This window comes from Equus quagga, chromosome 7 (assembly GCF_021613505.1).
Source record: "Equus quagga isolate Etosha38 chromosome 7, UCLA_HA_Equagga_1.0, whole genome shotgun sequence".
NCBI lineage: Eukaryota > Metazoa > Chordata > Mammalia > Perissodactyla > Equidae > Equus > Equus quagga.
This window is the reverse complement of record NC_060273.1, coordinates 2,218,890-2,233,572: the sequence shown is the minus strand read 5'-3', so window position 1 is coordinate 2,233,572 and position 14,683 is coordinate 2,218,890. Positions and strand designations below refer to the sequence as shown.

Here is a 14,683-nt window from a genome sequence, read left to right as displayed (position 1 = left end):
TTTATTTCCAACAAAGAAACACAATTGCTTTATAAATAATTATGCTACTCAGAAGCTTATTAATTTACAAGAGGATTAATTCATAGTCCCCTGTATGGGGAATGGCCCAGTAATGGGACCATGTTTATAGATCGCAGATGTAATTGAGCCTCACTCTCCCCACAGGCTGCTTCATGCTTATCCCTAATGCCTCCATGTGCTGCCAGGTACCATCCTTCACAAACCTCAATAAATCTTCACTCACAAAAAGGAGAAACAAAGGGATGAGGACAGAAGCTCTGATTTCAGACTTCGTGACAACTCACAAAACCAGTTCCAAACCAATGGGTACTTCAGGGGAGAAAGCCCATGGGCATCTGACTTACAGTTACAATGGGGAGAGGCTGAACCAATTATAAAAAATGAACTCCACTCTCAGGACTTGGATTAAGAGCAGTATAGCTTTTGGGTACCAGTCTGTGAAATTCCTGTCAGTGGAGGCCACTGTGATGTAAGACGAGTTGACCTTGGCTATGAGGTCTCCCAACCAACATTTCCTGGGCCAGGACCATGAAACTGTGCAGCAGACCAAGGTCTACCCAAGGGGCATGAAGTGCAGCTTGGGGCAGAACTCACAAGTCGCGGTGCTCCACACACTCACTGAGGTCTGGGCCCCAAGGCCTGAGAGTCACGGCTCCGGTGACCAGACATTGAGTTGTATCCGAGGAGATAATACCGCAGTAGGACAGCTGCAAAGCGGGCAGATGTACACTAGGAAGGAGCCATACTGGGTCCTACCCTCCTAATTTTCTCTCTTCAGAATTCTATATTTGGAAATCTAGCCTGGAGGCTGAGGTGGAGGGGAGAGGAAAAAACTACCAGAACATCAGCATTGCAGCTCTTATATGGGATAGAGAAAAACTTAACCACTAAACAGGGCTAAAGAGCCCAGCCTAGGAATTAACAGTCAGCCGTGGGCTCCCCCGAGACCACTCCTGCTCTGAGATCTCCAGGTCCTTAAGAAAGGAGTGGTTGAAATCTGAGAGGGGACAATCCCTCCTTCCCAGTGCACCCTAACCAGAATCAGAGAAAGTGTTCACCAACAATACATCTAATCAGAGGAACAGATATTTACATCTTCCCCTTTTTTCCTTCCTTCTTTCTGTCTGGATCCTATTCTAAAGTTGCTGAAAGACTGAAGAGAGGTCACAAACTATCAATATCTAGCCCTCCAAACAAAGGTGACATTTTTTTTGCTACACTCCTGGGTTGGATCCACTCTTTTCTGGATCTTGCATCTTCTTTCTTGCTTTACTCCTTCCCTTTGCTGGTCTTTATCCTTGATTACTTTCCAAGAAAGTGATATGGTAGGTAAAATTTCTGTTTGCCCATCTGAAGTTGTCTTTATTCTATCCTTCCACTTGATTGATAATTGAATTGAGTCTAGAACTTGTTGTCTTCTAGGAAGTTTAACGGTGTAGGTGTTTTTTCATTCACTGTTGGACATTTGAAGGATCCCTTCAATCTTCAGATTTGTTTTCTCAACTCTGGGAAATTTTCTTGTTTTATTTCTTTGTTATTTCCTCAGCTCCATGTCCTCTGTTTTCTTGTTCTGGAGTACTTGTCAATTGAATATAGTAACATCTCCGGGACGTACTCTCACATCACCTGCCTTTTCTCTTATCATCTCTATTTCTCCTATCTTTTTACTTTATTTTCTGGGTGTTTAATTGACTTTATTTTCCAACTCTTCTGCTAAATTTTTATTTTGGCAATCAGCTCTTTCCTGTTCTCGAAGATTTTTTTCTTCATAGAATTCTATTGTTTAATAGATGCAATCTTTCCTAAAAATCTTTGTTTTGTTTTGTTTCCTGTGTTTCCGTAGCCCTGGGTTTCATTTTTGTTGGTTTGTTTTAGTCTCTGTCTTTTCTACAGCCACCATCCTCAAATATTCAGTGACCTTTGACTATTTATTCACAGGAACAAATGAGGCACCAGGAGGCAAATTGCTAGCTTGATGTATGGGGGGTGGGGCAGATACATTTTAGGGCAACCAGGCAGGGTATCAGTCAGATGTGTAGGTCTCTCCTGAGAGCAGTTTCAGTTCATCCAAAGGTGGGATCTCTGATTTCCGACGTGACTGCCTGTGTGTTCTATGCTTCCAGGTGGGAAAGTGGGAACAGGGACAGTGGAGACGGCAGACTGTTTTTAGTCCTGCCTTCACTCTCTTTCTTTGAGGTCCTAAGCCTCTTCAGAATTCTGTGGTGCTAAATTGGGTCCTTGCTCAGCCATTTCTCCCTTTGAATGCACTTCAGATGCTTCTTCACCATGAATTCATTCATTTTTATTTCCTTTGTTATAATGCTATTGGGGTCTCAGGGAAAAGAGAGCTCAGATTTAGCTTTTATGTTCTTTTTTTTTTTTTTTTTTGGCAAGGAATTTTCGCTCTGAGCTAACATCTGTTGCCAATCTTCCTCTTCTTTTCCTTGAGGAAGAATAGCTCCAGCTAACATCTGTGACAATCTTCCTCTATTTTGTATGTGGGTCATTGCCACAGCATGGCTGATGAGTGGTGGAGGTCCACACCCAGGATCCAAACCCATGAACCCGCCTGCCAAAGCAGAAGGCACTGGACCTAAACACCACGCCACAGGACCAGACCTTAGCTTTTATATTCTTCTTATATATTCCCTAGCTTTTATATTCCTCATTTTCTGTCCACTGCCATGGTAACAGCATCCTAATGAGGTTCCTAGGACGTGTGTACAGAGGCCAAGGTCTAGCCTCTAATGGTTTTCTTCTCAGGGAGAAGGGAAGGGGCCCATGGAGGCATCAGCATCCCTTTCCCCAGACTAGAGGTGGAGCTTCTTGCCTTGTGCCAGCCTCCCTACCCTGACTCCTCTGATTTCTACTTAGTTTTTTTTTTTCTTCCAATGTTGGTTGTTTTTGTGTGTGTGTGTGTGAGAAAGATTGGCCCTTGAACTAACACTGTTGCCAATCTTCCTCTTTTTGCTCAAGGAAGACTGTCGCTGAGCAAACATCTGTGCCAATCTTCCTCTATTTTGTATGTGGGATGCCACCACAGCATGGCTTGATGAGTGGTGTGTAGGTCCATGCCCAGAATCTGAACCTGCAAATACCAGGCTGCCAAAGTGGAGCACTCAAACTTAACCACTACACCACTGGCCAGCCCCTGAATTCTACTTAGTTTTTAAGTCAGAAGCTGCCTCCTGTTAAGTAGAAGAAGGTCCTTGGTCCTTGTTACTGCTGCATGGGAAGGAAAAGAAGAAATAGCATGAAGCAATCCATGAAGAAATGTATCCCAGAAAGGCCAAGGGATCCAGAGAGAATGTCCAGGGTCAAGCATGCTAGCTTGGTAATTCTCTCTGAAAGCTCTATCCTCTTCAGGGCTCCTCAGTGTCATTGGACTTGCAGTATTTGTCCCTCTGGGGCGGGGTTGGGCGGCAGAGGAAAGGAGAAAGGGAGGAATCCTTAGGTCCTTCCTGGAGATTAAAGCAGTGTTTCTGAGTGATTCCCTGGACCACCTATGTCGGGATCACCGGGATATGTCTTTCAATGCTGATCAGTGAATCTCAGATGAACACTACGGTTGAGAACCACTGGGTTAGGGTTCCCTTAGGACTTCCTTCGCTAATCCCTTTTTCTCTGCTTGAAGTATGCTTTTTGTTCTATTTCAACCATAAAGTCAAAAGCTGTCACTTTTCTGATCCTCTCAGATGAAAACAATTCTGACTCTAAAATTCCACAGGTGGTATGTGTGAAAACTAAAAAGGACACCACAAAACTCTGAGAGTTAGATTAGTAAAATAAATTCAAAATAGATAAGACTATATACATGTAAAGTCCTTTAAGATATAGAATGACTCCCAAGATGAAAGCAGAGGGAGCTGTTAGCATATTTTTAAGTAAAAAACCCCAACAAACCCAAAAGTCAATTTAAAGGAGGTGGTCAGCATAAAAATAAATGAAAAAGAGCATTACAGAGGTAAAATATGAATGTGTGTATCCAGCCCTGATCCAGAGGGATGGCAGCACCAACATGAAGATGTCGGTGTTAAGGTACACAGTGGGCAATGGCTCCTCTTCAGCTCCTTTTACTCTAATTACACACTCACCAAACAGCCTTCTCCCAACTTTGGCTTATTTATTTACTTATTACCATTTTTAAAACTGAGGAATAATTTATTTCAGAGGAATGCATGATGATAAGTGGACAATTTGGTGAATTTTGACAAATATTCATGCCCATATAACTAACACCTCTATCAAGATGGAGAACATTTCCATCATCGAGAAAGTTCTCTAAGATCTCTATTTAGTCAACCTAGCCTCCCCCTAACTCTGAGGCAACTGCTTTTCTTTTTTTTTTTTTTTAGGAAGATCAGCCCTGAGCTAACATCTGCTGCCAATCCTCCTCTTTTTGCTGAGGAAGGCCGGCCCTAAGCTAACATCCGTGCCCATCTTCCTCTACTTTATATGTGGGACGCCTACCACAGCATGGCTTGCCAAGTGGTGCCATATCCACACCCGGGATCTGAACTGGCAAACCCCGCGCCACCAAAGCGGAAAGTGTGCCCTTAACCGCTGCGCCACCGGGCCGGCCCCTGCTTTTCTGATTCTATCACCAGGACTCATTTTGCCTGTAAGTGGGATCAGAGCGTGCCCTGATCCGCTCAACACCATGTCTTCATATTCATCCATGCTCCTCCATGTGGGAAGCAGCTTGTTCCCTTTTTGTTGCTGAGCATAGTCCACTGGATGAATCTAACCACTATGTTTATCTGTTCTCCTGGAGATGTGTGTTTAGGACACTGTCAACTTGGGGCTCTTCAGACTACAGCTCATACTTTCATGTGACACACAGGAGACACACACTTTCATGAGTACAACTTCTGTGGCTGCTGGAGGAAGAATTAAATGTCTGGGTGATGTGTAGATATAATGGTCCTCACCTTTTTCACTTGTGACTGTGACAAGAATAAAGGGGCAAATGCTCAAGAAGATGAGCACTATGATGAGCTTAACAAAAGCACCACCTGCATTGTGAAAGCAGAAGCTGGTCAGGTAGATGAAGGGGATGATAGCCCAGCCATAGAGCATCAGTAAAAGAATGACAGCCAGGGCATTTTCTTGGTGTGTAAAAGCTTCTTCATTGTAGCACAGAAACACCACCTTAGAAAAGGGGGAAGAATTTGGAAAAGTCACTAAGAGTCAACCCCAAGCATTAGAGAAAGGATAAGATATTCTCAATTTTAAAAATAAGGTCTTAGCAACACTCCACAGGTAACTCCATTCACTTACGCATCCAACAGTACACAGATAGCTGCTCTGGGCTCTGTTTTCAAGGAGCTCCCCTGGAAATCAGTGCAGTGAGATCAGGGGCTCAGAGATGTTTACAAAACACATAGGCAGAACAAAGGCGGACAGGATCCATTCTGCACAAATGACCAGGGAACCCTCAACCTGCACAACTCAGTCACAGCCAAGCCCTGCAGCCCTGAGTGCCCTGGTGAGCGACTGTTGGACTGTAAACACACGTTCCCAAGGCGCATGCTTGAGGCAGCAGTTCTGGGGATGCTGCCCATTGCAGACCTAGAGCAGCCCCTCTGCTCCTAATGATGCTGGGACCTGAATCATCTTTTTTTTTAAATTTTATTTTTCCTTTTTCTCCCCAAAGCCCCCTGGTACATAGTTGTATTATACATATATATTTTTTTTAGTTGTGGGTCCTTCTAGTTGTGGCACATGGGATGCTGCCCCAGCATGGCCTAATGAGCGGTACCATGTCTACGCCCGGGACCCGAACCGGCGAAACCCTGGGCTGCCGAAGCGGAGCGCATGAACTCAACCACTCAGCCACGGGGCCGGCCCCCTCAATCATCTTTTACTGAGGGTCAGCAGTGAAGGTGCTTTCACACTCTGGGTTGCCAAACAGGGGCTGAGCTGACAGCTTAGAATTCTGGTCTTTTTCACGGGGTCCCCAAGGCAAGCTCCCTGTGACCTGCTGGGGAAGGATCCCAGCACCATGCAGCCCTTACCAACAGCAGCAGAGTGGAGATAAGGAGGGAGACGAGGTCCCACAGCAGAGCAGAGAACCAGAAAATAGCCACATAAACTCCGCTGATGAACTGGACGTGCTTGGCCTTGACAGCTCTCTCTTTCACTGTCAAGATGGAAAAAGAGCTAGACAGGAAAGCTATTCCAAAAAGCAAGCTGATAACAAGATAATGTCCTCTAAGGCCCCTGTAAAAGATAGGACATGAGGAGAGAGGTAGCAGTTTAAGTAGACTGCCCACAGCAAATAAAAATTTGTAATTAAAACAAGACACAAGAAAGAAAGAAATATGTGGTAAAGGGAGAAGCACTGCAGATGGGAAAGCTTCAACCGAGAGAAGGGAAACTGCACGTACTGGTACAAGAAATCCTCTGTGGTCTCCACAAGTGACATAGGCTGAGGGTTGTTGAAGACCACAATTGACGCCCTGGCACCAGAAAGCAACTTGAAGAGAACGTTGTCCACCAGCGCCAGCGCCACGGCAGGGGAATGGTATGCCTGGTTGTTGAACAGTGCTGTCACTATCGTGTTGTTCCCCACATCTTCAAAGGAGGCTGCCACTATGTAGTTCTGATCAAAGCCCTCAGGCTCCTCCTCTGCCTTTTTCAGTAGGAATGCTTCTACTGAACCTAGAAGAGAGCGAAACATCCAAGAACCTCACACCAGGCCCAGTGAGGCAGAGAGGACTCACCATTGGCCTGCCCCCAACCCTGCTTCCCCTGGGCATCTCATTACCAACCCCACCCACATCTGAAAGCAGCTTCTCCTGACATGGCCGTGCCCTTAATCCCAGTGATCTTTCCCCGCAGGGCTGCCTCCTGCCCCAGCCCCAGGGCTCTGGGGACTCAGTAAAGTTTCCCTTTCATTGACTGGGGCAGTAAGAAAAAAAAAAGCCTTGTCTAGTCACCTTTTAAATCTCTTTCAGCTTTGTCTACTCCCCTTCTCCCCCATGGCCTTGACGTGGCCTAGGCCCCACTAACTTTGCTGGGACTCTGTGGCCCTAATGAGCTCCTTGCCTTCTACCCAGTGCCTCCAGTCTGTGTGAAAGGACTCATCTGATCATGTTGCACCCCACCAGACAACTTCCAGTGACTCCCCACTGTCCTCGGGATAGAGCCAAACCCCTGCACGTGATCCACAGTGCCCAAACTCAGTTCACATCTTTACGTTCCAGCCATACCTAAGGACTGACCGTTCCCCTCATTTACAAAGGCTCTTCTCATGGTTTGGGATATTTTTCTATGAGTCAATTCCCATTTATATCTCAGGCTCTTACTCAGGAGCCTACTCTGGCCCTCCAGGGCTGAGACACGTCTATGTGATCCTATAGCACTCCAATCATCATCATTATTGTCACTTTGTATTGTAACTACTGTCACTTATCCGTACGACCTCTGGGCTGGAAGCTCACCAAGGGCTGGTAGCAATATTGTTCGTCACTGTATTTTCAGCACACAGTGCCATGTAAAATATATGACTAACCTAGAATTCTGGAGTCTTTCATGCTGGAAGGGATCTTTAATCACAGCAACAACAATAATGACAATCCTACCACTGACTGAAGGTTCACTGAGTGCCAACTATGCAAAGCCCTTGATAGGCGCTCCCTCATGGAATCCTCCCACAGACACTGTAAGGCAAGGTTTATAATTCTCTCCGTTCTGCATATGAAGAAACCAAGGTTTGGAGAGGTAGGGTACTACGCACCTAACCATTTTGCTACATCACGTTCTGCATTTGATCTCTTTACTTTATTAAAATAATTCCTTTAAAATTTTATTTTTAATCAAAACAACACATGAACATAATTTTTAAACTAAAATAATTATACAAGACTTATAATGAGAAATGGCAGTGCCCTGGCCTACCCTTCACCACCCCTAGTGCCTGCTCACCAGAGGCAACCACTTTCAAATCTTTTAGCTGGTGTTTCTCCAGATGGCTAAATAGCACATTTATCTACTGATATCATACTATGGAAGTGAGAATTTTGTTCTCTTAAAACTATCCCCAACCCATACGGTCTTCCTATACCCTCTTCTCACCCTAGATTTATATCATAAATTTGGTTAAATCAATAGTCAGTTTTGACATTATTATGACTAAGTAAAAATTATTCACAGCTGAGCCAAGTACTATATTACATATATGTGTGTGTGTGTGTGTTTTGCACAAATTTCCTCTCAGGAGCTAATGTCTTCCTTTTCTCATTTGCTTAGTTTTTTCTACATCTATCACAAAGTCATCCACAAATTCCCTTGAAAGAGTGTAACTCTCCTCTCAATACATTCAAATGTATCAGATAATTTATCAGTTTCACTTTTGAACATGCTTTAGTCCCTAGAAGGACACAACTTGGTCTCATCTAGGAACCCTCCCTTTCCTGTCATCTGGGGTTTGAAAGATGTTTTTCTGACATGTCTGACTATTCAGTCTGACTTCAGGGAGTATCACATGGCCTGGAAGGACACGGCTTTACTACAAGGAGCAACAGACCTGCTTCATGCCCTGTACTCCTGGGCCTGGTACTTACTCAGGATCTCCAGAGGAATCTGTTCCTCAGCTATAAGCATATCTGTAAAATGTTGTGAAAGCCGAGGACCCAGCCTGGAATTTGGGGAAATAAAAAATGGAACAGTAGTTTGACCATATGTTTTTAGGGTCAGCTCCAATGGGACATCGTCCACGTTTATTTGGAAGTTGAGGATTGTGAGGCTGAGCATAATGATTGCCAGAGGCACCAGGATCTGTAATGACAGCATCAACAGCCAGTTGCGCCAAGAAAATTTAGCCCTTTTCAGGAGCATGGCATAGAACTGTTGGCAGAGAAGATCAAACTACGATAAAGAAAAAAAAGGGAGATACACCATTAACACGGTCACAGACAGAAGCTGGCAGGCAGCTAAGTGGCCTCTGGCTCATGTCTAATTGTATTCTCTCATGTTATATCTAACATTTTGATTATGTTCAAAATTTGCTTCAAGTTAAAATTATTTGGCCTAATGATTTGATTGACATTTAATAGCAGAAAAAGAAGGCATAGATTAGAAAGAGTACCGGAGAACAGCCTAAACAGATACCAAATGCAAACATGATCAAATTTTTTTTTACCCACTAGATTGGCAAAAATTTTAAGTAGATGCGGATGTGGGGAAAATACCACTCCTGGGGTGTTAATTGGTACAACTCTTTTAGAAAACAAACTAGCTGAATGAATAAAGTTTAATTTAATATTCACAAAGTCTTTAACCTAGAAACTCCACTTCTAGTAATGTAGTATAGGTATACTTGTATAAGTATGACCCATGCACAAAGATGTCCTCTGTGGCACTGATAGTAAATGTCAAAGTGCGTAGTCAAGTGCACTGAGATCCCAAGATCTAGAGTTGGGCCTGGGGGTGGGAGATCCTGGAGATTAGCACCGCATGCTCCCATCCAGCTTCTCTGTGGTGCTACACGAGCTGTGACAGGCAGGGGGGCCTTCAAGCCTCAGGTGCCAGTGTTCTTTGTGCACCACTTGTCACCCAAGAGCCTTTGTGGGAAGAGGCTTGGTGGTCAGGTTTGAGCCAGGCATTCCTAAGTTCCTGGCCCAAAACACCAAGGAAACCCTGAAAGTCTCTACCAAACACCCCCTAACTTTCCCACATTTGACATGATGGAGACTACATTCACCTCAAGCATTCATCAAAGGCAGTGCTATTGACTTGTTTGAGGTTTCACCCTGAGAAAAACATCCAGGGAAGATTCCAAAAGCAAAGCTTGGCCAGATGGAGTCCGGATAACTCCTTGCTGGGGGTTGGAGAAGAGCCTCTTGTACAGGATAGGTGGCTGGTCTAGATGACTTGCAAGACCCTTTTCAACTTGGAGGCTCTCTGAATGACAGCTTCCCCTTTAACATGTGATTCAAGATTATGATACAATGAAACTAATCTCTTCACTAACCCATGAAAACCAGTCTCATTATTTTACAGTAATACCATGTAGATAGCTAAGTCAAGATCACTTTATAAAATGCACATCAATATTCTTTTTTTCAACATTAAAGGACATTACATGTTGTCCATATATTTCATAAAAATATATTAAAAAAATTTTAAATTCCAGGTGGTACAATACATGATCTGTTTCACAGTAAAAGATTGAAAAGAAAGATTAAACATGCTTGTTGGCCAGGAGATTTGGTTATTTTATTCTTTCTTCCTCCTGGTGAGAGGAATGGTCAAGATGTTTTCTATGATCTTTTCTGATACTTTCTTCCGTTGGGTTAATCATGGTCAGAAAACATCAGCATTTTGCCTTCAAACTAGAATACAGAGCATGGTATTGCTGAAACCTAGCAGAGCCTAGCATTTGCACATTTTTTTAAGTCTCTGTAAAAGGATTATATACTTCTTGACAGAATAAGAGCAGAATTCCAAGGATTAAACCAAAATCGGCTTTCTTGCACACATTTGAAATATTTGCTCACCCCAGTGTTTGGTTGGATTGGCAGACCAGACTGTATTGAGAAGATCCTTGAATGAACACCTTTAATTCTGTTAACAGGCACTCTGTTGATCAGTTGTTGAGAGTGGACAGAGGAAAGCCTGATGGCTTGGATATCTGTGCTGGAATCTACCAACTTATTAACCCTAAACCAAACCAAAAACAAAAAGAAATACAAATTCTCAAAGTCACAACACATATCATTTTTTTTGGATTTAAAGAATAAAAGTCACGTAAAATTTGAAAAAAATAAGGAGTTAGGATAAGAATAATGAGAGGAAAAGGAGCTGCACCTAGATTATATACTGATAGTAAGTATATACTGGCCAGAAAGTTCTTAAATAGGCACTGAGTAAAAGTATTGAATTAACTGACTAATGGCTTTTCCAAACAACTGAGGCAACATTAGCATTAATAAATTTCATTATTTTCCTTAAAAGATACCACATGCAAATTAAAATAAAAAACAAAGCATCTATTTTATGAGCAAAAACTGTAAATTATAAAATGCAGCACTGCTGACACTCTAAGCTAGGGGTTGGTAAACTATGGCCAGTGGGCCAAATCCAGTCCAAGGCCTTCTTTTTGTATGACCATGAACTCAGGATAGATTTTACATTTTTAAACGATTACATGTTAGACGGTTATCTAAGTACCTACATAATATCCTTGACTACGTCACTAAGCCTACATAGCCTAAAATGTTTACTATCTGGCCCTTTAAGAAAAAGTTTGTCGAACCCTGCTCTAGGCAAAAAGATGTATTCACTGTTGGCAGCAAACCGTTAACAAGTCAAGAAACATATTTTTATTCATATTTTTGGACCTGTTATTCTACTCCTAGGAATTCATCACAACAAAATAATCCAGTAAATTGTGGCTCATTTGCCCTCCAGTACAATTCTGTAAAAGACAGTGTATTTGTTATCTATTGCTTGACACAGATTATCCCAAAATTTAGCAGTTTAAAACAACAGCCAACATTTATTATCTCACACACTTTCTGTGGGTCAGGAACTTGGGAGTGGCATAGGTAGGTAGTTGTCTCAAGGTCTCTCATGAGGTTGCACTCAAGCTATGAGCCAGGGCTGCAGTCAGCTGATGGCCTGACTGGGGCAGGAGGATCCACTTCCAAGATGCTGCCCTCATATGCAGCAGGCAGTGGTGTGCTAGCTGGTCTAATAGCTAACTCTCTGAGTGTAGTTCAGATAAGAATGTTGGTTGATATTTTAAGTAACATTAATGATTAAGATAAAAGTGGAACAACAAATACAGAAGTCAGTACTTTACTCATTCATCTGTGAGGTGAGCAACATTTTTGTTGAACTGAATAATACTTTTACTGAGAGAATATTTCCTCAAATTTTTATGCTATTCTTAATGAAATGGCTCCAGATATGACACACTTTTAAGCTTAATTTGCATTATCTACATTTTCTCCATCACTTTCTTAATCTAAACAAATAACAAAACAATAAATTAAACCCTAATTTATAGTTTTCACCAATTTCCATGGTGAAAATACTCTTGCCATGGTTGATATCAAACTATCAATATAACACTTCCACTATACAGATCTAAGTAGATGTAAATAACCTCAAGAGCACTGATAACAGTAAATTGTAGCCAAATCACGAGGAAATGAAGTTTTGAGTATTACCATTGGTGATATTGTGATTTATAATAAGAAATACATATTTGGTCTTTGTCCCCAGTCCTGGCAAAGAACTCCTAAAACCCTTGTAACTTCCTAAGTGATGAGAGTGATAAAGGTGTCTTTGGTTATGTTAATTAGGTGGCTTTTGGAAAGCACCAAAGTATGGGGGCTGGTTGCCAGGAGAACCAACCATGTGACTAGAGAAGTGTAACTTTCAGTCCCATCTCCCAACCTCCTGGGAGAGAAGCGAGGCTGGAGATTGAGTTCAAGTGCTAATGGTCAATGAGTTAATCAATCATGCTTATGTAATAAAACCTCCATAAAAACCTAAATGGACGGGGTTCAGAGAGTTTCTGGGTTGGTGAACACATGGGGATGTGGAAGCTCCTTTCTCACAAACTTCACCCTATGTACTTCTTCATCTAGCTGTTCATCTGTATCCTTCACCATACTCTTTATAATAAACTGGCAATGTAAGTCAATGTTTCTGAGTTCTGTGAGCCATTCTAGCAAATTAATCGAACCAGGAGAGGGGGTTGTGGGAACCTCCAATTTACAGCCGGTACATCAGAAGCACAGGTGACAACCTGGACTTGCGATTAGCATCTGAAGTGAGGTGGCTGGGGGGCAGTCTTGTGAGACTGAACCCTTAACCTGTGGGATCTGATGTTAGTCTCCAGGTAGATAGTGTCAGAATTGAGTTAATTGCTTGGTGGTGTGAAAAAAAAAAACACTTTGGAAGTCGTATCGGAATCACACCACTGTTTTCACTGTGATTTATTTATTTATAAGTTTATGCAATTTAACTTTAAGTAATGGCTGTGTTTGACAACTGGCTCACAAAATTCTTGATAATTTAATACTTGCCTTTTGTGAGCCAATATGAGCCAGCTCCAGCATACCGCTGGCAGGAGGTTTCAGCTCTTTGTTAGCTGTTAGCAAAAGGCTTTAGTTCCTCACCACATGAACTTCTCCCTAGGGCAGCCTGAGTATCATGAATGGCAGCTAGCTTCCTCCAGACTGACTCAGCCAAGAAAGAGCAAGACAGAAGCTACAATATCTTTCACGACCTAGCCTTATTAGTCACACACTGTCAATTCTGCAAAGTTCTATTGGTTATACAGGTCAGCCCTATTTACCGTGGCGGGGGTGCTACACAGGTGCTACTAGAAGTCAAGGATCACTGCAGCCATTTTAGGCCTGGCTCCCACAGATGGCAAGCCCTGGGTGCCCTTCTGCCTTTGTTGAGTCTCTGCTTTTGTCCTTGAGGGTTTCTCCCTGACTTTGCTAGGGTTCCTGCTCATCTCTTCTTTAGCTTTCCTACAAATTGGGAGATATTACTGAGAATTATCATGACTATTGTTGCCTTCCTTCAATACTTCATCTGGTACCTGAGGTGGGTATGTAGGGATGGTTAGGAGCCACACAGTACTTCACCACAATATTTTCTCCCCAAATTTCATGACATAAGGTTGTATTTTCAGTTTTTTCCTCATTTGGTGTCTGCTAGTAGAATTTTTTTTTTTTTTTTTTTTTTGCTACTTCAAAAACAAGACTGTCATTTATTAAGGCTGAATTTCAGGAGGAAAGGAGGGGAGTTTTCAGTACTTTGGGAAAGCCTATCATTTGATACTTGAAGGAAGTGTGGTGAGGTTGGTGACTGCCACACCACAATTCCTTCAAACATCATAAGCTTTCCCAAAGTATAGCCTAAGAGCTCCTCTGAGAGTTTCCTCACTGTGGTAGAGAGTCTCTAAGGTGGCCCCAATAATCCCCACCTCCTAGTATTCATACTCTGTCATTATCTCCTCCAATTTCCCTCAGTTTTAAGATATAACTGACATATAACATTGTATAAGTTTAAGGCGTACAACATAATGATCCAATATACGTATATACATGAAATGATTTCTACAAGTTTAGTTAACATTCATCACCTCATATAGTTACAAATTCTTTTCCTTGTGGTGAGAACTTTTAAGATTTACTCTCTTAGCAACTGTCAAATATGCAATACAGTATTGTTAACTACAGTCATCCTGCTGTACAGCCCCAGAACTTATTCATTTTATAACTGGAAGTTTGTACCTTTTGACCACCTTTACCTAATCACCACCGCCCCCCATCTCTGGCAACTGCAAATCTGTTCTCTGTTTCTATGAGTTTGGCTTTTCAGATTCCCTATATAAGTGAGATCATACAGTATTTGTCTTTCTCTGACTTATGTCACTGAGCATAATGCCCTCAAGGTCCATCCATGTTGTTGCAAATGGCAGGCTTTCCTTCTTTTTTACGGCAGAAGAGTATTCCATAGTGTGTGTATGTGTGCGTATCACATTTTCTTTGCCCATTCATGTGTCAGTGGACTGGACACTTAGGTTATTTCCACATCTTGGTCATTGTAAATAAAACTGCAATGAACATTGGGGTGCAGATATCTCTTCAGGACAGTGATTTCATTTCCTTCAGATATATACCCATAAGTG

General features: G+C 42.4%; 1 protein-coding gene across 1 annotated transcript in view; it reads right to left on the bottom strand.

Moving 5' to 3' along the window:
* Positions 1–14,683, bottom strand: part of LOC124241943 (ATP-binding cassette sub-family A member 17-like) — a 94,639-nt gene that overhangs the window by 16,736 nt on the left and 63,220 nt on the right. The window contains exons 17-21 of the mRNA XM_046666338.1: positions 10,524–10,686; positions 8,589–8,892; positions 6,411–6,684; positions 6,039–6,243; positions 4,953–5,172 (exon numbers count right to left, since the gene is read on the bottom strand). Of these exons, the coding sequence (XP_046522294.1) occupies positions 4,953–5,172; positions 6,039–6,243; positions 6,411–6,684; positions 8,589–8,892; positions 10,524–10,686 (1,166 nt within the window). The remainder of the gene's footprint in view (positions 1–4,952; positions 5,173–6,038; positions 6,244–6,410; positions 6,685–8,588; positions 8,893–10,523; positions 10,687–14,683) is intronic.